The 23,665-nt window shown below is 36.9% G+C and overlaps 1 protein-coding gene across 2 annotated transcripts in view; it reads right to left on the bottom strand.

The window, feature by feature from the left end:
* The window catches only part of CCDC6 (coiled-coil domain containing 6), a 48,361-nt gene that overhangs the window by 6,319 nt on the left and 18,377 nt on the right, over window positions 1-23,665 (bottom strand). Inside the window, exons 3-9 of one of the 2 annotated variants that reach the window (XR_014884696.1) lie at window positions 18,430-18,558; window positions 13,755-13,858; window positions 11,863-12,023; window positions 8,611-8,767; window positions 5,330-5,430; window positions 1,581-1,705; window positions 1,135-1,229 (exon numbers count right to left, since the gene is read on the bottom strand). Coding sequence is in view for 1 of the 2 variants with exons in the window: in XM_085229412.1 (XP_085085538.1) it covers window positions 1,581-1,705; window positions 5,330-5,430; window positions 8,611-8,767; window positions 11,863-12,023; window positions 13,755-13,858; window positions 18,430-18,558 (777 nt within the window). In the remaining variant the exon portion in view is untranslated. The remainder of the gene's footprint in view (window positions 1-1,134; window positions 1,230-1,580; window positions 1,706-5,329; window positions 5,431-8,610; window positions 8,768-11,862; window positions 12,024-13,754; window positions 13,859-18,429; window positions 18,559-23,665) is intronic. The other variant, XM_085229412.1, reaches the window with a different exon arrangement.

Consider the following 23,665-nt stretch of genomic DNA (forward strand, 5'->3'; position numbering starts at 1 on the left):
CTTCTGCAGTTTTGAAACTGAAACGGTCACTACTTACCAGTACGGAACTTCATGGTATGACAAACCACCCACCCACAATTAATAACCAACCAAAGTCAATCAGCTCTGTGGAGAAGAATGGTTACAGTGCTACACTAAATGTTTCACATATAAACTCAGTTTATTCCATAATGGATGTTAAAAATGAAGAACCAAGAAGCAAATAGCAGTTTGATCAAAAAATGTATATTGTATCTATTTGTCTGCACAACTATGTACAATAGATTAGTTGTACCTTCTACGGAAAAAGTCAAGGGATTATCAACAACTGACTGATGTTTCTGAAACATTTTAAAATCATTTATTGCCTTTGCATACATCTAATAACATGAAGGGAACCGGCCTAAGCATCAACACAAAGCCAAGAGCCACTTAACGCACCTTCTTCAAAACAGTATTTTGTCCTAGCAGTTGTCCTTGTTATAGTGACTCAGTGAGACCCCAATTAATTTATATTAGATGAAAGAGTAGAATTAGCATTTCCACAGAGACTGAAGAGAACAAGTTCCTTCAAAAACTTACTTATAAAACTAGGCTTTAGGTCTTCCAGAAGATTTTCCTGTGGCTAACCTGGGGTTAGTTACAGCAGGGGGCTGGACCTGGACTAGGATTCTACCCTCCTGCTGAGCTCCAGCCTCCTGTTTTAAGTACTAGTATATAGCTCCCACTTCCATTTGTTCACTGGAATTAGCCATGACTTTAGCATGTTTACCTAAGCAATTTTAGAAACAGACATATTTTAGCATTCTACTAAATACTCTATTGAAACAAGTTTTCACATCTGAGAACGACAAGTATGAGAAAACACCTTACAGAATAATATTTATACTCAACCATATCTGTTGAGAAAAATCAAAATGGTCTTGACACACCAACTACAAGCCATCTTTCCAAAGATGGTTAATACTCAGCCTCTGTTTGCTCATAAAACTCCACAAATACTGAGAAGAAACTCAATTAGGTAGAAATGCATTAAATAACAGTGTTAAAAAGGAAATAAATCCAGTTGAAAGATACTGAGAAATTGTCCTAGCAAATGTTTATTATATTAACTTTCTTCTTTGCCAATGAGAATAGAAAATAAGAGTTAACTGCCTGTTACAGTGACATGGTGGTAGCATTGTGTGCCATCCTGGAGAAAACCTGAGCTTGGAGCAACCTCAGATGACTCATCCGTCAGATGGTGGAGACTAGGAGAAAAATGAAAGCAGTGTTTTTACTTCCTGTGATAGGCTCAGTAGCTTAGAACATCACTTCTCACATCCTGCCTGCTGATCCATAAGATGATACCTATTACTGTCCTTAAGATGATAATACATCCTATTCTTTTGCGGAAAATAAGGTTCTTCAAAAAGAATCAGTTTCTGAGGGGTGAAGAGGAAAACCAGGGTTGAAGAAAGCAGCAATAGATATCTTGGAGTAAGGAGACAAAAACAAACACAAAAAAACTGTTTTGTACAAAGCTTAAGGACAAGCAATCATAACTTACAAAAAATTAAACTGACATTGGCAACAACTGTTTGCTTTGTTAAAATACTTACTGTAATACCATGGGATGGACCCATATGTTGCACATGAAGGCCTGGGGAATTGTAGTAAGACATTCCAGCTCTAGTCAGTGAAGTTGGTGGTGTGAAACCAACTGTGTGACTTGCATATGACAGACCTAAAAGTTGTTAAAAAAAAAGTAACATCAATATTCTTGTTTATTTTTTAAAAAAAAGGGGTTTTAGGAGTGTTTTTTGATCATTTTTAAACAATGATGAGTTAAATAACTGCTGCCAAATTAGACACCTAAAAAAATTCATTGCACTGAAAAGAGTGATCCAAGATTTATTTCATTCTTTTCCTGTAGTAAACTACTAGGTGTTTGAAAACACACATCACACAGCATTAAACATGCATTTTCACTTAACATAAACAAGTCTCCCTTGTAAGTTTACCTTCAGTTCACAGATATTCCATGCAACTTTCCATCTCTCCTTGGAACAAATCACTCCCTGGACAAAATGCATTCTGAAGAAGTAGACATGTCGTGTCTGGAAAAGCTATCTAGCACTGGGACATTAAAAACTACATCAAAGAAACTGGCTGGAGGTGCTTCCTTCAAGGCAGAGCAGCTCTGCATCCAAACCAATAGCAGCCTAGATTGCCTACTTTTTTGCCTTGGTGTTTATAGGCAGAATCCCAAAGATCTTTGGAGTTACGGGATGATATTCCACACTAAGAGCCAACATCTAAAATTACAATGTGTTTTATCAATGTGTTAAAGAGACCATAATATTCAGAAGTGCTAATATCAAGTCCTCCCACCTCAACACTTCCTCTCTGTAAATCCCAGTTTATAAAAATGCAGAGTATTTGTATGGTGAACCAAGGTGAGAAGAAACAGTAGCAGCTAAGTGCATGAAATTCAAACTTGGAAGTGTTCAGACCATTTTGACTATTCCTCAAAACAGCAAGCTTTCAAAAACTTTTAGCTCACCCTCACCTTCTGGAAAATATGTCAGTAAGATAGTAGACAACTCTTTTCTCAGCTGCTTACTATTAGAAATTAAAAACTGCTTTACAACACCTCACTGAATTTAGCAGTTCTCACACTACATCAACACAATCAAGTGTAAGTAAAGATACAGTACACACCCTCATCACTAAAGCTTTGTCCTTAACTGCATATACCCTCTTTTGTGCCTGTACTTGATGAGACATTTCAGAAAAGCAAAAACAAACAACAAAAAAGCTTCAGATCACTAATAAAGCTGTACAAGAAAACATATTATGCTACGCTTGCTTCCTTCTATTCTACATTTAATTCTGCTTTGTTATCAATGTACATCTAGTGCAAACTGTGAGCAAATCCATCACTTTAGAGTAGCTAAACAACTCAGATAACAAATTAATTTCATTTTTGACTATGTAATCTAATTGTCTGCATAGCACATATTTTATAACTAACATGTCAAGTCATCTTTGCAATATTACAATTTTGGATTCCTTTGGGATACATCAGCTTCAAAAACTTCAGAAATGCAAATCTGCATGGCAGACAAATCAGTGATAACAGTAATGCATGTACATGCAAGGTAGCTCATCCACAGCTCTGCAGCCTAAAATACCCATCTAGCCTGGCTGCAGAAGAAAAGCATACAACACTTTAACTACACCAATGACTAATCAGTAATTACAGCAACCATTCCCCAACTGCCTAGGAATAGCAGTTTCATGCACTGTGCTATAAACTGCAGCCGTGCTGCTTGAAAGAGTCCTCAAAAGCAGCATCTCAAGCCACACAAGCTCAAAAGGCTTCAAAAATAAGGAGCCAGAATCTGACCCGTTAATCCCAACTCACTAACACAAATTTATACCATTTTTAGCTGGTTTCAAATTATGTCTCTAAAAATTCAAGCAAATCATTTATTCAAAAAACCCAATGTGTCAGGTCATATAATCAGTTGATGCAAAACACTTATCGTATTTTCTGTGCTGATACTTCTTGCAGTCTTACTACTTCACTCTAAAAACAAACTGTTTTCATTAATTACTACTTTCATACATACCAGACAACTGTGTGAAATTCCCTAGTGATCTCATTAGTTCTCTAGCAAACTGCTGCTTTTGTTTTTCTGAAGTCTGAAACTTTCCAGCTGTGGACATTAATTTATCAGTTGTGAAGGAGAGCAATATAGCTGTCTGTGCAGAAGTGCTCGGTTGGAATATCTTCTGTACAACCACCAAAAAAAATTGTGAGCTCTGTTGGAAATGATGATTTCAGCCATGCTATTTTTAACTCCATTTCAGACTGCATTGCAGCATCCCCTGCCTGTAGGAATAACTCCCACAAGAACGCAGGACTCTGCCTCCCATGAGCAGAGGCAAGTTGACCCAACAGCCCACAGCAAGCAAGGAACCTGCCACAGTCCCAGTGCAGAAACAATGAACCAAAAGAGCACTCCCGCTCTGAAACATCAGCATGCATTTCTAGGAAATCCAGCATGTAAGCTTAGAATAAGCTGCCAGAGAATTTTCACCACACATACTTTTTATTATTATTTTCACACTGTGTGGACTGCAGATGCAATGTGTAAATGAGTACTGGGTTATTATGAAGCCTGCACAGATACCCGTCCAAAGCAGTTGCTAGAGAACAGTTTTAGTATGGCTGTATCTCTGTACACACACACAGAGGCAAAGGATAAGAAGGTACGTATCATTTCTGTGGTAGCATATCTAGTAGAACATTAAAAGCCAAGTGATCTGGCTCACCTCTCAAACAAATCTCTTAAAAAAAACTAAACTATCAGTCATAAGTCAGAAAAATACATGCTTGCTCTTTTACCCACATGAAGATGAAAACTGTTTTCAGTCTTTCTGAAAAACTGAAGTCAATCTTGAAATCTAAAGAGTTTAAACACACTATTTATGTTCTAGCAGACCTATGTAATCAAATGTCTAAATCCCACTCTGTAGAATGTATCAATAGTGAGCACATCTCCTTTGCTCTTATGGTAGGACTCTGACAGGCTCTAAAAGTGAACTTTGTAAACAAGAGCATGCAGGATTCACTTCGTTAAATGCAAATGAATAGGTGACCATCACCTATCATCCACGGCCAACAATTTATAACAAATATCCAGTGGCATTTCTAATGAATTTTATATAAGTCAACACAAATACACTTCCTTTGACTTAAAAATATATTCAGTAATTAAAAATGAAATCATCTAAGGTCAGATGTAATCCATTCAGGTTCTTTTGAAATTCCAAGGACTATATAATCCATTTATTATAGTCAGAAAAGGTTAGTTTGCCTTTAATACATAAAGTACTATGGACAGAAATCCTTAATTTTATTGTTATTGTTTTAAAACATAAATTGGCAGCAATGTCAAAGCCATTTCTCTAGTGAAGAGAAATGAAAATGAACTTATTTCCAGTATGCCAAGATTAGATTTCTACAAGACATTTTGATTCAAAGCACAACAGCAGTCTCACTTCTAGTCTGTCAGGGGAATCAGGATAAGTACTGGAATGAAAGCAATGCAGCTATGGGGAAGGCAGGGGAGGTAGGGAGGAGTTAAAATGATAGCTACTTAACTGACCTCTAATAATTTGATCACAGCATAAAACAGAACCATTCAAAACACATGCTGCAGTAGAAGAAATTAAAGGCAAATCTATTATTACATTTACAATGCACTTTTTCCCCAGACTAGCTTTGAAAGGCTATTGACCCAGGGCACATTACTATGTGATGCATACAAAAATTTTAGAAACTGGGTAAAATATTTACCAGGTGATATAGGTCTGCTAGAACTTGGTGAGGGTGTATAAGGGATAGGACTGGACACAGTGCGAGGTCTTAATCCTTGTGCAGACATCTCATTAAAATATCTAACAAAAAAAGGCAAAGAATAATTAGATTAAACTTTTAAAATGTGCCACGCTTTAAATGTTTCACTGTGCATTTTCAATTCCTGTAAGAGTCACATGAGATTAGTGTAGGACACCAGTCACCTTTAGGGAAGCCATGACAGGAACAATTCATTGCTGAACATTCAAATACTGGCTTAGCTACCAATGGAAACAGATGGACTTACAGTCATTTGCAGTTGAACTGTACAAGTTGTGCACAATTGGAATAATATATATATTAAGGTCAGGGGTTTAGACCACATCATTCCATTTGACCTACACTACAGTCTTGCATTTTACAATTACATTTTAGAATTTCTACATTGAACTCAGTACCTTGTCTCACAGGAATGCACCTATTGCCAGAAAGACATTCAAGCATTAATTTTTAATCACAAAAAAGGGAGAAAAGCCACTCAAGTATTGACAGTTGGTTACAAGAGCAGGTCAGTCTCATAGTCCTGCTTCCTATTTGAATTCATCTAGCTTCAACATTAAGCCATCTGCCCATCATGTCTTTTGCCATAGGAACAGAGAGCTATTTTGAATGCACTTTCACCTGTTAGATACTTGTAGGTTGTGTATCAAGATGCCTCCCACACTTCATTTTGATAAAATAAACAGGTGGCATTTTATTCCACCTGTAACTATTTTAGTGGCTATTTTATTTGTACTTTCTTCACTGAATAAAGGAAAGTTTCTTCACAACCATGAAGTGCTAGTCCTACTCAACATAACAGGACAAGAATCATACCACTTGCTCCTAGTTCCACTCACTGTTTCTATCTCAGAAGCAATTTTGTGTATTTTTTCCATAGCATTGTAATGTTAGCTTTTAGGTTTACTTGCTTACACTTCCTCCCTGTAGATTTTTCAATCACTGTGTAGATCAGAAGTTTCTCTGCTCATTTCCGCCTGTACATAAGGCTGCAAATCAACAGCCTCGTATTAACAGCACATCTACCTGTGTTTCTTTACTGGACTTCACAGAACAGCAGGCAAAATTAGCTAGCTAAATACTCTTTTCCATCTACCACTGTGCTGCTCAGAAATTCTTAGTTATTACACTTACTTTCAGTAAGTGTAAAAAAAAATATTATAATATCTTTCTAGTCAATGGAACTCAGAGCTTTGAGCTCTGCATGGCAGTTCTTAATCAATCTGATAAATGCTTTGACACTGCATTTAATTAATTTTTAATCAAAATATTCAGTCACCAAACCACAACACCTAACAGATTGTAGCAATGCTGAAGTTGGTTTAAACTTAGGTAGATAAAGTAACAATAGTAGCTGCCATTAGGCACAACCGCTGGCAAATTAGGGCTTTACTTAAATACCAGTTTCCCAAAGAGATGCCAATGGCAGCACTGGCAAAATTGAACTGACTAGGTTACTTTCATAACACAAAAAGACTTTGTAATGCAGACAATATATGTATTACAGCAAGGCAGTGGTCTTTACGATTCAATCTTATTCTGGATAAATAGTCTAGTCCTCCTAGTCACCTAGAGCACACCAAATGGAATAACTACATACCATTTGTATGCCTCTTGGGTTTAGAAATCTCCATCTTATTTTCTTCAGTAATAGGAAAAAGAAAGGTTCTGCTGTCAAGTTCAGAAAATTTTGGGAGAACTATGTGTTTTTAATCCAGTAAAGCATCTTCATCTACCCCATCCACAAAAAAAAACACACATAAGTATCATCCACTAGCAGTGCAACTAAAAAATCTGGATAACTGATCTGTCAGCATGATCATTTTTAGGAAAACAAAGGAAGCTGACAGATTTACAATTTTAAGTCATTACTGCATGTTGTTCTACAGTTTTTCTCTATGCAGTTCCCTTCTAAGACTAACCACGCTAACACATGCCTAAGTACTTCACATTACTAACAGTGCAAACACCTGCTTTGGAGTGATTCTCTTATGTTATTGCAATACCAAAAAGAAAAAAAAAAAAAACAATATGACAATGAAATCTCTTATTTAATTATTTTCCACATTTTTACTACTATCACTATGTGGAAAAGGTAGGAAAAAAAGTCAAGGTATGTCACATTTTTAGATGAATATTGATAATTCATATAAATAGAGATTCTGACTATTTCTATTGCAATGTAAGTATTGGTGGAAAAGGTCAGGCTATTAAAATTAGATCTGAACACCAGAATCCTGTGTTTCTCACTACACCCTTATTTACATGGTATTAACTACATCATGACACTAGATTCTACTGCAACAAACATCAGTTGCCTAGCATTTCATTAAAATGAAAATATTGATTTGTATTTTAAGGGCACTTCTCGAAGCAAAGTATCTAACTCTTTTCTGGTAGATTATGTCTCACAACAAATATACTGCTGACACAAGAAGCATCATCTCAGTATCTGCAGAACACATCACAGGGTGAGGGTGGGTTTATTTTGTTTTGTTTTTTAAAACCATAAATCCAAAATAACATAAAATTGGAACAAATAATGGGCATGCTAGAAGAAATAAGATAACATCACCTTCGAAATATAACGCTGTCATAATACTATCACGTGAAAAAAAACTAAAAGGCATTACGTAAAACCAAGATAAAAAGATCTGGACTATCTGTAAGGACAGCGCAAGCAATGCATTTCGCAGTAGAGTTAAAAAAAACAAACACCAAGCATGTTATGTCTTGGACTTCAAGAACAACCCATCAGCTCTGGAAATGTCTCCTCTCTCTAAGGCTTTATATATCACTCCCTTAGATTTGGCAGAATGTATCCTATTTTCTGCAAAAGAAAAGTTTGCCACAAGTAAGAATATTGTACCTACCTCAAAGAATTCATTACAGTCATCATGTTAGAGGAAAAATAACGGTACCATGATTTAAGCATCCTCAAGCTCAATCATATAGGTATATTTATTTCGATATACATGATCAAAACCCTAAATAATCCTTAGAAGTAACTTTTTCAATTCTCACTGTTATAATTAGTCCAATTTTACACAAGTTTGACATAGTTCTACCAAAGTATTCCTGCACCATGCTGAAATTTTATACATATATGAAACCCATATGGAAGTTATTTCCATGAGTACTTATTCTGCACGTAAAACACAACACACATAATTATTAACAAGCTCAATACCAACATACCTGATTAGCTACAAGATACACACCTTTCATCGTCCATTTCCAAGCTGGATTCGCTTTCTGACAGTTGCCTGCAGAGTGCTTCCCTACGCTCCATTTCCCTCTGTAATTTTCTTTGAAGCCTCAAGTTTTCTTCCCTCATATGTCGCTCCTCTTCTAAATACTGTGCCATCTTCTCCGAATCTGAAATTCAGAATTCTGTTAAAATTTGATTCAAATTCCATTTCAGAGACAGGAATTTTACCCCACTACTTCAAGAAGGAAGGTGTAGAAAATGTTCAGAATGGATCATCGAGATTCTCATCCATAAGACATTACTGTTATGGCTAATTTGTAACAGTAGCTACTAAAACAAAGTGCTGTCTGACTGCAATTTTACAAGCAAGCGTAAAAAGCTAAAGAAGTTTCAAGTACTTAAACAAATTCAAAAAGCAAAGAAAAAAAGTCACGAAGAAAACGATAAAACCAAAACCATGAACCATGAAGTCAGTACCCTGACTGCTGCCCCATTCAAGTAATTGCACATTCAACTATTGCACATCTATAAGAATTTTACTAAAGAAATAATTTAAGGTATATTTCAAGGGAAGGAGCACAAAACAAGTTCTGTAACACAAAATACTCCAACTTCAATTAAATTGCTATCTTAAAATATTTTATAGCATGCTTTCAATTGGCCAGCAGGACATCTACCAGTATCAAAAGCTAAGCAGTGATTTACTCTCTAAATCAAAAGATAACCTCAGTTTGCAATTCTAAAAAGAGTTCATCAAGCATCACTTGAAAAGTCATTTACCAGATCATTTAAGCGATTAAATTACATCAAGGAAAGCCTTGCAGCATATTGATACATTACTGCAATAAAACAGAACTTACTGTACGTGTAACATATTTTGTGAGGTTTTCTAATATTTGATCGAGTATATAATGGATCCCTTGTTAATAAAAAAAAGAAGTGATCTATTACTCTCTGGTTATTTCTTTTTTCTGCAGTCAAAAGAATATTCCTGATTCAGAAAACTATCAACTGTCCACAACTCTCCTCTCTTCTGTGCAAATACAACTTCTAAATGTAACAGCATTACTTATCTGCAGCTATTATTGTACCAAAACGGTTCCTAAACTGGAAGTGTTTCAGGAAAATGCAATATAACAACACAATAACAATTTTCTAAGTAGACTTTACTAAGTACTCTAGTATAACAGTAAGGGTTCTGAAACAGTCACATACTGCAAAGCATCAAACTTCTCCAAAAAAAAAAAAAAAAAAAAAAGTGCTTTTCAGTTTAACCTGTTTGCGGGCAGTCCATAAAGCAGTAAATCCACAACTTTCACCAGTATGGCTATACATTCTGCAGCTTTATTAAACCTGTTCACAACAGAAAAGAGTATTTCTAAACCTAAACCTCACTTCTCATGAGAATTCGACTTCAACTGCTTCAAAATTTTTACTCTAAATCACAGTATTTCAAAAAGAAATTACCTGGAAATAATAAAGAATGCGTGAAATGAGATTCATTATGCCAGATTTGCATAATGACGTAAATCTAAGGCCTTGCTCTCATTCTGAGGTGCACAAAGCGAAGGTTACAGCGCAGAACTGCCAAGTACAAAGATTAGCAGCCCTTATCTTCTTTTAACTGAGACAAATTATTAATGCCACTAATGTGTGCACAAGGCCTCTGCACAAGAGCACTCTGCAACCTACTCTGCCTGTAAGGAAAGCCTCTGGTGAGCTGCTGGAGAATACTGCAGTCAGTCTGTCAAGGCCAGCACTGCTGAGGGGGGTTTCGGCTTGCTTCCTGCTCCCCCATATCTTCCTGACCACGTAGGTACCTCCTTATCTAGCACTGGAAGTACACCATGACTTACCAAAAAAATACACAAAAGACAAAAAGGTGGAGCGGACAAACCGCAGATGGGAATTTTAATTGTAGGACAAAAGGATGATGGAATGGTCCTGCAGACCACAGGAATACACAGGCGATCTTCCTGCCACCCTAAAACATGCACTCAGGCCCTTCCTTTCCCCCAAGAGGGGCACCAAAAAAGAGGCCAGGTCCCACCAGGCCTCCCAGGACAGGAACAGACAAGGCTCCTACACAACTACTTATTCTGTTCACATTTGAAGTAATCTTATTTAAGCAAGGACGAAGAAAAGTTATTTGTTTTGCTGTACTGTGAAGTCAAATCAGCTGCTTGAACAATCAGTCTTTAGCAAAGCTACAGTTATCCAAAGGTAACTGCAACCAATAAATGCAAATCTTACATACAACTGAACTTCACCTTGCTAGCTGTTAATTCTTTTGAGTAACTTTTAACTTCTATCTAGACTCTTACAATGTAATTCTTAAAATGTAATTCTTAAGTATGTATTAAAGTACACCCCTTCCATCAGAAGAGGGGTGGCCAGTAGTGACAGGGAGGTGTTGTCCCTCTCTACTCTGCCCTCATGAGGCCCCGTCTGGAGTACTGTGTCCAGGTCTGAAGCCCCATATACAACAAAGATGGAGCTGTTGGACAGGGTCCACAGAAGGGCTACTAAGATGATCAGAGGGCTGGAGCACCTCCCTTATGAAGACAGCCTGAGGGAGGTGGGCTTGTGAGAAGGCTGTGGAGTGATCTCAATGCAGCCTTCCAGTACCTAAAGAGAGCCTACAAACTGGAGGGAGTCAATCCTTTGAAAGGGTGGATAACCAGGACAAGGTGAAATGGTTTTAAGTTTAAGGAGTGAAGGTTTAGGTTGGATGTCAGGAGGAAGTTCTTTACAATGAGAGTGGTGAGGTGCTGGAATAGGCTGCCCAGAGAGGTTGTGGATGCCCTGTCCCTGGAGGTGTTCAAGGCCAGGTTGGATGGGGCCCTGGGCAGCCTGGTCTACTATTAAATGGGGAGGTTGGTGGCCTGTGGCAGTGGGGTTGGAGCTTGATGATCCTTAAGGTCCCTTCTAACCCATTCCATTCTATGATTCTATGAAAGTATTTGTGTGTTGAAATGCTTCTAAAAGTCTCTGGAAAAAAAAAATGATAGAAACATTTTTTGTAGTTCAAATATATTCAAGAACTATTCAGTGATTTTTCCCCATTCTAATAATACTAAAAACAAACAGACCAAACTGCTGCATACGTACATTAACGAGTTATAATACTGCAATCATTAAACTATTTTAGACTGAACTTGTTCCATTTTTCAACTTACATCTTAAATTACAACACACTCAATTTTAGATACAAATCTCATATTACATCCTTAAAAAGATTTGCAGCAAATCGTTTACTCACGCTGTAACTGTGCAGCCCTCAGTTGTTTCTTTAACCTCTCCACTTCATTCTTTAAGAATCTGATATGTCTCATCATATTTTCCGGGGAATCTATCTCCATTGATATGTCTCTGGGTGACGGTGGAGCAGATACTGGCTGGTCTAATTTCTCCTGCAAAATTCTGAATAGAAAACAGCTTGAACTTTACCTTCAGCTTTAATGAAAAGAAAACCCTTTCAATTCCTCACAAAGTAAGCACAAGGAAAGTCATCAAATACAAGTATCTACTATATTTGTCTGGGAGAACCTTAGGAAGATTTGTAATGCTTTCTTCTTTAATTTAGAATTTTAGAAGTTAAGATTTGTCCAAGGACAGATAGACTTCTTAGGATACTCAGATGTTGTCCCTGCCAAATATTTATGCATATAATTTGGGAAAAACAAGTCACAGACCGTACATAGTTACCTCTGTTTCACATGCAAAATACGATTATTCCCCAAAATATTTTCAAGCAAAGTCACTTAATCTGAGTTTTTACATGCATGTTCTTAGGGAAAAAATAAATATGAAGGTGAGAAAAGGAGTACGGTGAAATGCAGCCTTTTCTGCCTTCCACTCTTACAAGGAAATAAGCACTTGGAACACATTCATGTTTCAATGAATAGTTCCTGACTTCATATGCATTTTTTCAGCCTAAAAGCATGAAACTGTTCTTCACTTGAACAAGGCTGACTGGCCAGATCCAAGTTTGCCCCGAAGAGCAGGGACATTACTACACAAACACAGCACTTGCACAGCTTGCTATTCACAAGTACCACACAACAGCACAGTCTATGACTCCACCATATATCCTGGAAAGAAGGCATGCAGTCCAAAATAAATTATATCACAAATAATCTAGCTTAAAAAAAAACTTTAAGATGCACAAAGAAGTCCAACCAAAGGCCTATTCGCTATGGATTTACCACTGTTGAATATAAGTAGCTCTTCAGAGCTCCTTCCATAAGGAAGGGCAGGGCTCTATAAAATAAAACTACAAAAACTGCAGTTCTGATAGTTTTCTAGTCTGTAGACAAGATTCACAGAGTTACACCAGCACAACTCTCCTAAAACATGTAGTAGAAATTAAGGAATTAGAAATCTCTTCTCCCTTACTCCTCCCAAGGCAAAGTTCTTATAACATAGCAAAGAGAGGATCTTTTTATACATACTTTTAATTTTAGCTTTCCCAGGAACATAAAAAAATCCTTGTCTTATTTTCTAGTGAACAAATAGAAGGAAGTGTATGGGAACTGCTGAATCACGGCCTGAACCTCTGACTGACTGGAGAAGGATCTCTTTTGGAGATCGCTTCTCTTGGAGTCTTCTCAGTGAGCCCAGGACAAGGATAAGCTTTCCATCCATTCTTCTTTAGTGTGATAACCTGCTTAGCCTAACTTTCCTGTATATTTCTGAATTATAATGTCCGTATATTCATTGATTACACAGGGAAGTCTCAGTGAAACAAATGCACAGCTGAAAAAAAGCTCAAGTCTTTTCCAAGCAGGCAGGGAAAAAACAAGAGCTTCTCATATAAAGAATAAACTAAAACAACGCATTATTTTCTTTGGGCCACAAACAGAAAGCTACTTCTAAACCAAGATATCCTGAGTATATCAGCTGTTGAAAAAATTCAGAAAACTTCTTCTTTCCCAGCTTTCCCAGGTCAATTTTTATACTGTCTCATTTCATCTAGTTTAGGCGCTCAAGCATGTGGTAACATGTAAACAAAGACCTTTACAACAGTGTTAAACTCCAGGTTTTCATAGATCAGATAGTGCTTGCATGACTGAGATGGACATACTTAAATCAGGAGGTTAAGTATTAAATGATACACCTCCCGCAGTAACAAATACATTGAATAAGACAAACCGTTTTTCTGCTTCGAGCTTGTCCATCCTCTTCCAGAGACGATTCACTAGTGCTTCTTGCTCTTGCTCCAAAGTATTTTCAAGGTCAATCTTCTCACGTCTTAGCTGCAGAGGAAAGCAATCAATTAAAATGATGGGAATATAAATATTTGCAAGGAATTGTCATTAGACAATAAGACAGTTTCCCAAGATTCTCTAAGATGCCCAGAAGGCAGCAAAGAAGAGAAAAATAAAGGAAAAATCTGTTCTTAGTAGTATTTTAGCACAAACACTTTGCAGCTATTAATAAGAATACACTAGGATACCAGGAGCCAATCTTATCCAGTAACACTAGCAGCTGAACTACGAGAGATAGCAGTAACAAAACCAACATGATGATTAGCATCTTTATGAAAATACTATGGTGGTATTTTTCCCACCCAAGCTGAAGTTAACACATGCTATCTTTGGAATAGGCAGAATAGCCCACATTACAAAATTGAAAGAATGAAAACACATAAAATGATTTTCTTGCATCCTTATTGCATCAGTACAGCTGAAGTTGTATTACAGCACCTAAATCCATAAGGGCTATGTTCTAACCACTTAATTAATACTGCGATAACCAAGCAGAATTTACACTCGTGCACTTAATGCAAAGTAATGGTTTAATGAGTGCACAACTATTTTTTTCAACATTTAGGGCAGTTAGATACCACAAGTAAAAACATATTCATTTTGATGAGTAATAGGAATAAAAAAAAAAAACAAAAAAAACAGCTTAGTCAATCTTCTCATGTCTGCACTTCTGGATGTACATTAATAGTTGAGGGAATTTAGACTTTGGTAACACAGCAGTCAGGAGCAATATGCTTCAGCCTCACATGAGAGATGAGAATTTGCACCCTGCTACTTGCACACCACAGACCCTGGCTGCCACTTGCACATTGCAGCAAGTATTTTATACTAGAGTGGTATGAAGACAAAGCTCTCAGCCCTGGAGAGGCATGGCACTCTGCCTTAGGACACAGCTCAATAACCACCTGGTCGATACCTGGGCTGGCTGAGTTCAGAATGAAGAAAGTACACAAAACACAAATCAACACACCATGCTCCCGTACTAACAGCGCACAGATCTTCGTTACATCAGATAACTATCAGTATAACAACATGGTGAAGGTTTGACTGCAAATGACTCATACTGCAACAATGGTTTTTGCATCACTTCAATGCAGTATCATTTAGACTCATCTACTCTGACCCTTGATTGTCTTTTTACAACTACATGATTAATCTTGCATCAACAAGACATACAGATGAAAATAAATCTATCGCATTTAATGGTAGGAAAAAGAGCACACTTGGAAAGTGAATTATTTATAACCCGATTTCAAAAATCAGTGTTATAGCAGCCATCACCACGGCAGCAGTTCGTTAATTAGGCACCTGCATATAGTTGAGCGTGTACAATGGGAAAGTCAAATCATCAGAGATAGCAGATAAATGAGCCAGGAAAGTACTGCAACCTGAGGCTGACAGACGTCGTCTGATGAAATGCCAAAGAAGCTGGGCTTTGAAAGAGATCTAAAACTCTACTTTTTCAAGAATGTCAGACTACACAGCAAAGAAGAATCCTCCTTTGTTAATCTTCACCGTTTTACCAGTTCCTACCAGGATATTAAAGCTTTAAGGATTTCAACCTACATAAGCCACTACAGCATGCTGAGCAGAGCTGCGAATTCACAGAGACAGTAGGTATGTTTGTTTTGTTATAGGTATTCCAGGCGTACTTTGAAATGAAGTCTAGCTCTAGTCAATGAGTTTCTTTGGAATTTGATTGTATTTTGAATTACATTGAAAAGGACAGGATCACATCTCAAAACAAAACTAACAACTGTGTTAATACTAGTGTCATCTTACAAGATGTAAGATACTGGGTATCAAACATCTTTTAATTTTTATCATCACAGTAGGGAAGTGAAAAAGTATTGCTTATTGTTGTGGACCTTAGTCTTCCCTTCAGAAAAAGAGAAAAATCCCTTTTAGACTTCCTCACCATCCAATTGTGTTCTACTTGTCTCTGGCATTTGCTTCACTTCTAACGGAGCTAAAATATGCATTGTCTGTATTCCTGGATTATTGCTTCTTCAGTCCTCCAGCAAACTTGCTAACAAGCACAACTGTTTCCCCCTAAAATGTTGGACATCTTATAAATCAATGAAGGCTGTGTATGTTCTCTGCCTAGTCCCACTATCCCAAATTCCACATATTTGCTTCTCATCTGCTGCTTCCCGTTTTTATCTCTTTTCTGTTCTCCAAGAAAATCTGTCCAGGAAATTTTACATTTCATGATCTTCTCCTTTTAAAGACGCAGACATAGGAGATGATTACTGGCAGCATAGTTCTTATTTCTCATCTGCTAGCTACATTCGGTTACCCACCGTACTGTGTGAAATAGCAAAGCGTTTAAACAGGGTAACAACAAGGCTACACAAACTTGACCTCTGTAGAACAGAACTGGCAGCTACTATATTTCCTATCAAATCACTGAACTATAATAGAAAAGCCTTACTGTTCCTTTTAGCTAAAACATTCAGTTAAGAAAATAGTCCTGTGTTGCAAACTTCTTCTCGGTCAGCCTTCAGAGAATTCTCTGCTGCGTCAAGCTGACTCAAGAAAATTATGCTGGACCACATTTGAAATCTAAGAAACTACTTTTTTTAAATTAGGATTAACATTCTACAAAACCATCACTGCTACAAACCAGCTACTTATGGTCAGATGAGAGAAAGCAAATGAAAAAAGAATCAAAGCCCGGCTAATTCACATTCCATATTTTAAGGAAAGTAATTAGCAGACAATTAATTTTGTTCTAACTGTCTGATCATTGGTTACAGTGATAGATCTAGTGAAGATAAAGTTGCAAGTAATACAGTTCTAGAACATTATGTTCAAAGCATTCCTGAAATACTTGTTTCAAGTCCTGTTTAACAGTGCTCTTGTTGAAGATGCGTAAGTCTCCTCTCCTTCATTTTCTATTTGCACAACAAAGGCATAATTGCTCTGCTCACAATTTTTGGTTGCTTCTTACTGGATAAAACACGTGTTGCAAGAAAGCATAAAGTTCAAATATGAGATTTTTTTTTCTATCTTATTACAAGGTGTGTATTGGATGACATTTAAAAACACATGGAAATTCAAAGTAAGACCAGAAGCCTACTAGAACACCTTCATAATCAAAGTAAGCTTACAAGGTCAGATATTTGAGAGAAAGACCTGATAACACTAAGATATAAGCAATTCATTGTTAAGCTTTCACACTTTTTTTAAAGATATCTACTGTTGATATTCCAACAAAGCAAAAAGTTCCAAATGTTATTATTTCTCATGTCTGTTTGCTCAGCACAATGAGGCAAAAAATAAATACCACAGATCCCAGCTGTGGTTCATTCTAATATTTCAAAGGCCAAACCAGCTTAATGCCCCATCCCTGGAGGCGTTCAAGGCAAGGCTGGATGTGGCTCTGGGCAACCCTGCACACAGCAGAGGGATTGAAACCTTTTCAACCCAGGCCATTCTATGATTCTATGAAACTAAGCTTGGAGTTTGCAGTTTAATTTGCAATCTTTGCATTCACTTCAGTTTTGATTACGTGGCCATCACCACCACCTTGTGGCTAAGAGAGTTAGTTCAGTCTCATTAATTTACATGCAGCTTCAGGATTTGCTGGCAACTACACCTTCCTACCTTTAAACATTTGTTTCATAGATCTCTTTGCATAGAACGTTAACATAAGAACTGAGAAAACTCATTTCATCATTAAGATAGCTATTAATTAAGTAGTCTATAATGTCAAATGAAATATGGAAGTCAAAAAACTAAAATCTCAGATGATCAGTAGCACAAGATTTACGTGTCTGAGAATACAATATTTACACCACTCAAAATTGCTGGAGTTTCACAAGTTAGGAAAACTGAAGTTCTTTAACAAGCATGTATTTTTTCATCAGTCTGTCCTTCAGTCAAAAAGATTCCTACTAACGCCATTGAGGTGCTTTGATGTACATGCTTAAAGTTCAGCAGGATAGGAGCAGACAATTTCTGGTGGAAACAAGATGGAAACTACTGGAGTTTTCACCTGTAATCTCTCTCTAGGGGAAAAGGGAGTTGAACGTAGCTTAATCTCAAATCTCTGTGAGTTTACACACAGCTGACATTTGAATACTGTGCTACCCAAGGTACCACAAAAAGGTGACCCACAGTACAGCTAGACCACATATATGTGGTTTACTACCACACTTAACTGCTAATAGAAGAGGCAGTCTTCAATAGCTGCATGATAGTGCAAGTTGACAAATAGCAACAAGAAGCACAACTTACAAAAAAAAGTAAATTACTTTTGTGAAATAGTTAGAGTTTATCCAGCAGACATTAAAGTCTGCATTAAGGGCACTAAGAGCTATAAAGGCTGTGGGAAAAAGAAACAAAACAAATTTTCCTAATAATTTCTGTGAATAATTTATTGCTTTGACTGCAAGAAAATCCCTTCTTTTTTTTTTTTTTTTTTTTTAATATTCTTGATATTGCCCAGTTTCCTAAAGACTTAGAAAGGAAATCAAATCTAATACGAAATAAGAAGATACTTTTTGACTCCCTTCTTGTTTTACAGCCATACAACTCCAAAAGGAATGCATTACCTGTTCCAGGGTGAGCTGTTTAGAAATGGTATCATTTTCCAGTTTTTTAATCTTCTTCATCAGTTTGTTCACTTGAAATTCCTGTTCCTGCTCTAGATGCTGCTCCAGCTCAGCTTTCTCATGTTGTAGCTAAAAATTCAGGACACATGAAATATTTTAAACACACAGAAATATGAAACATTATGCTACATTTATACATTTATTTACATGTTGATTCTTACTGAAAATTAAATACTGACGATTCTCCTGAAGACTTCAAAATGCAAAACCCACTCAACAGCCTTTCACAAAGAAGCACTTCAAACTGTTCAATTTATAAAGAAGATGGAAGTAAGCTACATTTCTAAGTAGTTAATGAAGTCAAATCAAATAGACATCTTATATACAGCATATAAAACACACATATTTCAAAAGGAAAAAGTACATCAATGTTCACAAAAGCACTAATTTTTATCTAAATGCATCATCTTGAGCACCCACGACATAAAATGCAGGCCTTAGCATGTCTTCCTTAGCAGCTGAAACTTTAAAATTCATGAAAGTCATAATATTGAAAATATTGTGCAACAATATAATAGAAAAAAAATCTTATTTCTATTCCCATGACAGCAAGAATCAAAAGATTATGATGACAAAGATGCTGTTATTACAAAACCATGTTATTGGTTTTCTTAATACTTAAGAGCATTTTTTTTTTTGTCCATGTAATAGTCTCAATGAAAATAAAGAAATCTTTACTCTAAGAGACAGAAAACAAAAATCTCTGAAAGGTAGAAATAAAATAACACAAATTATGATATGGAATAGAGTCACTTTTAGTATTAACTGTCAAAATCAGAATGGAATCCTGAGAAAAGGATTCAAGCCTTCCTACAGATAAGAGCGACTGTCACCGTGACATGAATACATGACATGACTTAGTGGGAAGTAAACGTCACAAAAAGACAGTGGTGCTGGCCATACAACAAAAATTGGAGGCACTTTTTCCACTTGCTCACTTTCTTTGCCTGTGCTTCTGAGTTAGACAATGGTTTGAATGGTAAGATGACAAGAGATATCTGCAGCACTTTGTGAGAAACATCTGAAGACATACTAATAGTCACGGACACAAGTCAAGAATGCTATACTTCTACAACGAAGAAAAATCATTTTCTAACAAGCTGAATTTCATTAGTTCATTAATTCAACTCCTTTTGCTGCTAATCCGCAGACAAAATCTGTGAAGTGTAGTCTGGCAGAAGCTTTAAAGCAGAAATCCTAGTGTGGAGAGCACTAGACAAACAGAAACTGCTTGCAACACACAAAAGAATTCGGAGTTCACCTGTGTTTTCAGGGCTTCTCAGTATCTTAATATGTGAAAAATGAAATTGTAGTGAAGAATTTTCAAATAAATGAGTTCACTCCATTCATTTTTTCCCCCAAGCCCCCGAGGCCCATGGAAATTCCCACGCACTTGAGGAAGCCAGCTGGACTCATGTAACTGAGCTTATCATGGCCATTCTTAATTGAATGGTTAGGAAATCTTGTTACATTGTCTAGTCAGAAATGAAGCCATTTCCTTTTTGTGTGAGAAAATGCAGGGCTACTAAGAAAGATTTTCATTAGAAAAAAAAAAGTTGCATTTAGAGTTTTAAATCAAAATACTGGCTTTGTTTTTAAGAATCAAAAGTTTCTCCAAAGTAAGTCCAGCGATGGAGTTAAACTTGGCTGGAATTAACAATTTCAATATGAACAGAACAGTTCAGTATTCATTCAGTTTTACAATTTTCTAAGTCCCTCTCCTTCCTCAGCTCCTCCAGCAGCCCCAGTTTAAGACTGAAGACAGCCGAAACACACATGGAACAGGCAGCATGCAGATGCCCACCTAGCACCAGGTGCTTGTGCCTAGCTACAAATTAAAACCAAAGTCAGTTGCTGCAATCAGCTTATATTTAGTTAGCTGAATAAACCGTGCAAAAAGGCACAGTGCCAAAATCTCAGTCTAGAGCCAGATGCTGCTAAGATGAAATGTGAGATTAGGAACTGCGAGCATTAGCAGGCACTCCAGAGAGCCAGGCTGCTGTTAAGGCCCTATGAAGGTACCAGTAACCAACCTAACAAGTACTATTTCTTGATCTCACATCCTGTATATAAACGCAGTTGCCATATTACTTAAAACAAACTGAGTTGCAATAGCACAACATTGCTTGTTAAATCATTATTTTTTAAAGTTTGCGTAGAATTTGCGTCACATGGAAACTGATAAGGCTTACTTGTTGGATCTGTAGCTGCTGAGTAGCATCTATTCAACCTTATCTTGGGAGCATGAACTGCAGCCAGAGGACCACTCTAGCTGAGCAGAAGGCTAATAAGTCAAGTTAGAAAAGATCTACTACAAGAATATTTTCTATTCGGATTTAATCATAAGTACACCAGGAAGTGAGATGACTATTATTCAAAGCAGGAAGAAAACAGGGATAGCCCTCTCTCAAAACACATCTCAGTGATCACTCGCACTTGGATAAAATCCTCCTTCCCTTTCACTGCTTTTGATCAGAAAACAAAAGGAACCACCACAAATGCTGAAACCCTAAGACTAAAACAATGAGACATTATCCAATGGTAACACATGGAAAAAGCCTTTACCTACGGAAAGAAGTGATATTTTCAAACTTTTACATTGTGTGTAATGGTAGTAACAACTGTTTCCATATACACCTATAATTGCTAGCTGAGGAGAAGCAAAATAGGAATTAAATTGAATCACCTTCGCAATGTCTTTCTTAACTGACCTTGAAATGCCCATGAAAGCTGTAGGAGAGCATTTACTCAAGATCAAAAATGGACTTAGGTTAACAGAGACACCAGATACTCTGAGGTGAGAAGTAGAGCTTTAAACAGAAAGCTTAGCAGCAACAAGAGTGCATGCATTAGTTCAGGTAAGTCATAAACAACTACAGTAATATTCTATTCTCCCTACAAAGATGCTTCCTGATGCAACGTAGGATGACATCTGCCATAATTTTTTACCATACCGCCTTGTGTCACTAAAAAAAGCATGAAGTTCCCCTTCCAAATAAAACCCAGCAAACAAATATGCACTTATCCCTCAGACTACAACCTTGTACATTGAACACTTCCTTTTTACTGTGTCAGCCTTCAAAATTTGTCCAATTCCTCCTCCGCTGTATGCTGAAAGTCCTTTTCATTAACAAACTTGCACCATCAGCATGCCTCCTCTTTACATCCAGATGAACATCAAATCCATGATAGATGAGTTTACTCTGATAATTCAGCACCACTTTTATTTATTTGCATCCTCAGGCTGAAGCATGGTATATGGAGAGTAGGAAGGAAAATACCTTATGTCAACAGACAATTTTTGAAAGCATTGCCAAGAATCAGACGTTCACAGGGTACCTTTCATTATAGCTTCCCAATTACTTAATTCACCCTTAATTCAGCTATTATCTTTGAAAGTCACAACATTGTCATTTCAAGGACAGGTACTTAGAGTCATTTGCACTTTCAAAAAAAAGATACAGAAAAAACCTGTATTTGATTTTGAAAAGGACTACTAGACAATGTGCAGAATAATGGATTTCATAAATTAAAGCAATATTAAAAATTAATCACTCTTCTGAGCAGGCTTTTCACAACAGATGTGATTTTCAAGATTTACTTCCTTAAATCTCAAAACTACAACTCAACAACCCATGTTCACAGCTGCAGGAATAGATTTTCCATCAAAACACTTGTAGTGATACTCTGCCAAACATTACTACCATTCTCCAGTGATTAGGAACCAACAGCTCTACAGAAATAATTGTGCCTAACTTTCCAGAGATGTAGCCTGGTAAATGACAATAAGGAGTAAACACATGGAAAAGTGTAGTGGATTTATACAGAGCTTATTAAAACTTCACAAGGAACAAGTGTAATAAATAGCTTTTGTTTATGCCAAAATATCTATTAAGATGGATGTATGGATGTTCTCCCTCATCTCTGCTGCACTTCTTTTAGAAAATCAAAAATTGTGTTAATCCAAGGAAAATTAACAGGCAAAAGAATACATTTACCTATTGGGTTTGTAAAGACCGTAAAAGCTAAGGCCACACAGTTACAAATACACAGTTAGCATCCAGCAATGATTTGACACCAGAAAGCCTGGCCACAGAAAGACAGCAGTATTTTATTGAAAATTCTTTCATACAGAATCAGTCTGGCAGTGAATATTTCAAATTTACTTTCTTAGAACACCGCTGAAAACCTGATACAGCAGTGTTTTACAGCAGCAGCACACATCATGCTGATCTGGGAAATTCATGTTAGGCTATTAGTGAGGAGCACTGCAGCTCAGACTCTGGCAGACAGCTTTCACATTTAAAGCATGTTAGTACTGTAGGATCTTGATCCCAATGCTGCTCTCTGAATGCCATGCATAAGTCCCTACAACAATGAAAAACAAAGGGCTAAAAACCTGCTACCTGCATGCAAAGTCACCGTATAGGTTCAAAACCCTTCAGCCAAATCAAGTGTAAACCATGCTGTTACTTTTAAAGCATTACTTTGCTTAATACAATATAACAGCATGGCCCCAGGTAACCTGGTTCTGTAACCAATTTCTACATAGCCCTTTCAACCAGCAGCACTGCTCAATATAGCAATTTCTTTAGTAGAAAGCTTTTTCGATACTATGTACATCTTCAATCAGAAAAGAACACTAGAGAACTTTTTTTTTAAATGTTGACTTTGAAAGCAAACGTCTTACTCAGAAATATTCTCATCAGTCCTCAACCAGAGTAATGGGAAACAGTATATACAAGGTTGAGGATATTTAACATGACACTTAACATACTAGGTGATACTAGGCATTAAACTGACTAAGTCTCAGGAGTGTTCAGTACAGAGGGGGTTCAGATAGGTGGGATTAGCTCTAATGTTGTTTAGAAACAATACATTTCCTAATTGCAGGGCTACATATGCCTCTCAAATCTCCAACTGCAGAATATAATAAATTGTTACAACATATTGCCAGGTTATTCAAACTCAACTAATTTTTCATGACAAAGCTTGTACATAATCACATGAGAAGAGCCGTACTGGACCACATCTAACTTAGTGACCCATCTTCCTCAGAGGCCAAAACCAGGTACAGTACACCTATCAGAACAGGGCAGACATGTACAGAACTTCCCACGGATACTCACCCACTCTCCACAGATTAGCATCATGGGTAATCAAAAGGTGTTTCTCT

This window comes from Meleagris gallopavo, chromosome 8, assembly GCF_905368555.1.
Source record: "Meleagris gallopavo chromosome 8, MGAL_WU_HG_1.1, whole genome shotgun sequence".
Classification (NCBI taxonomy): domain Eukaryota; kingdom Metazoa; phylum Chordata; class Aves; order Galliformes; family Phasianidae; genus Meleagris; species Meleagris gallopavo.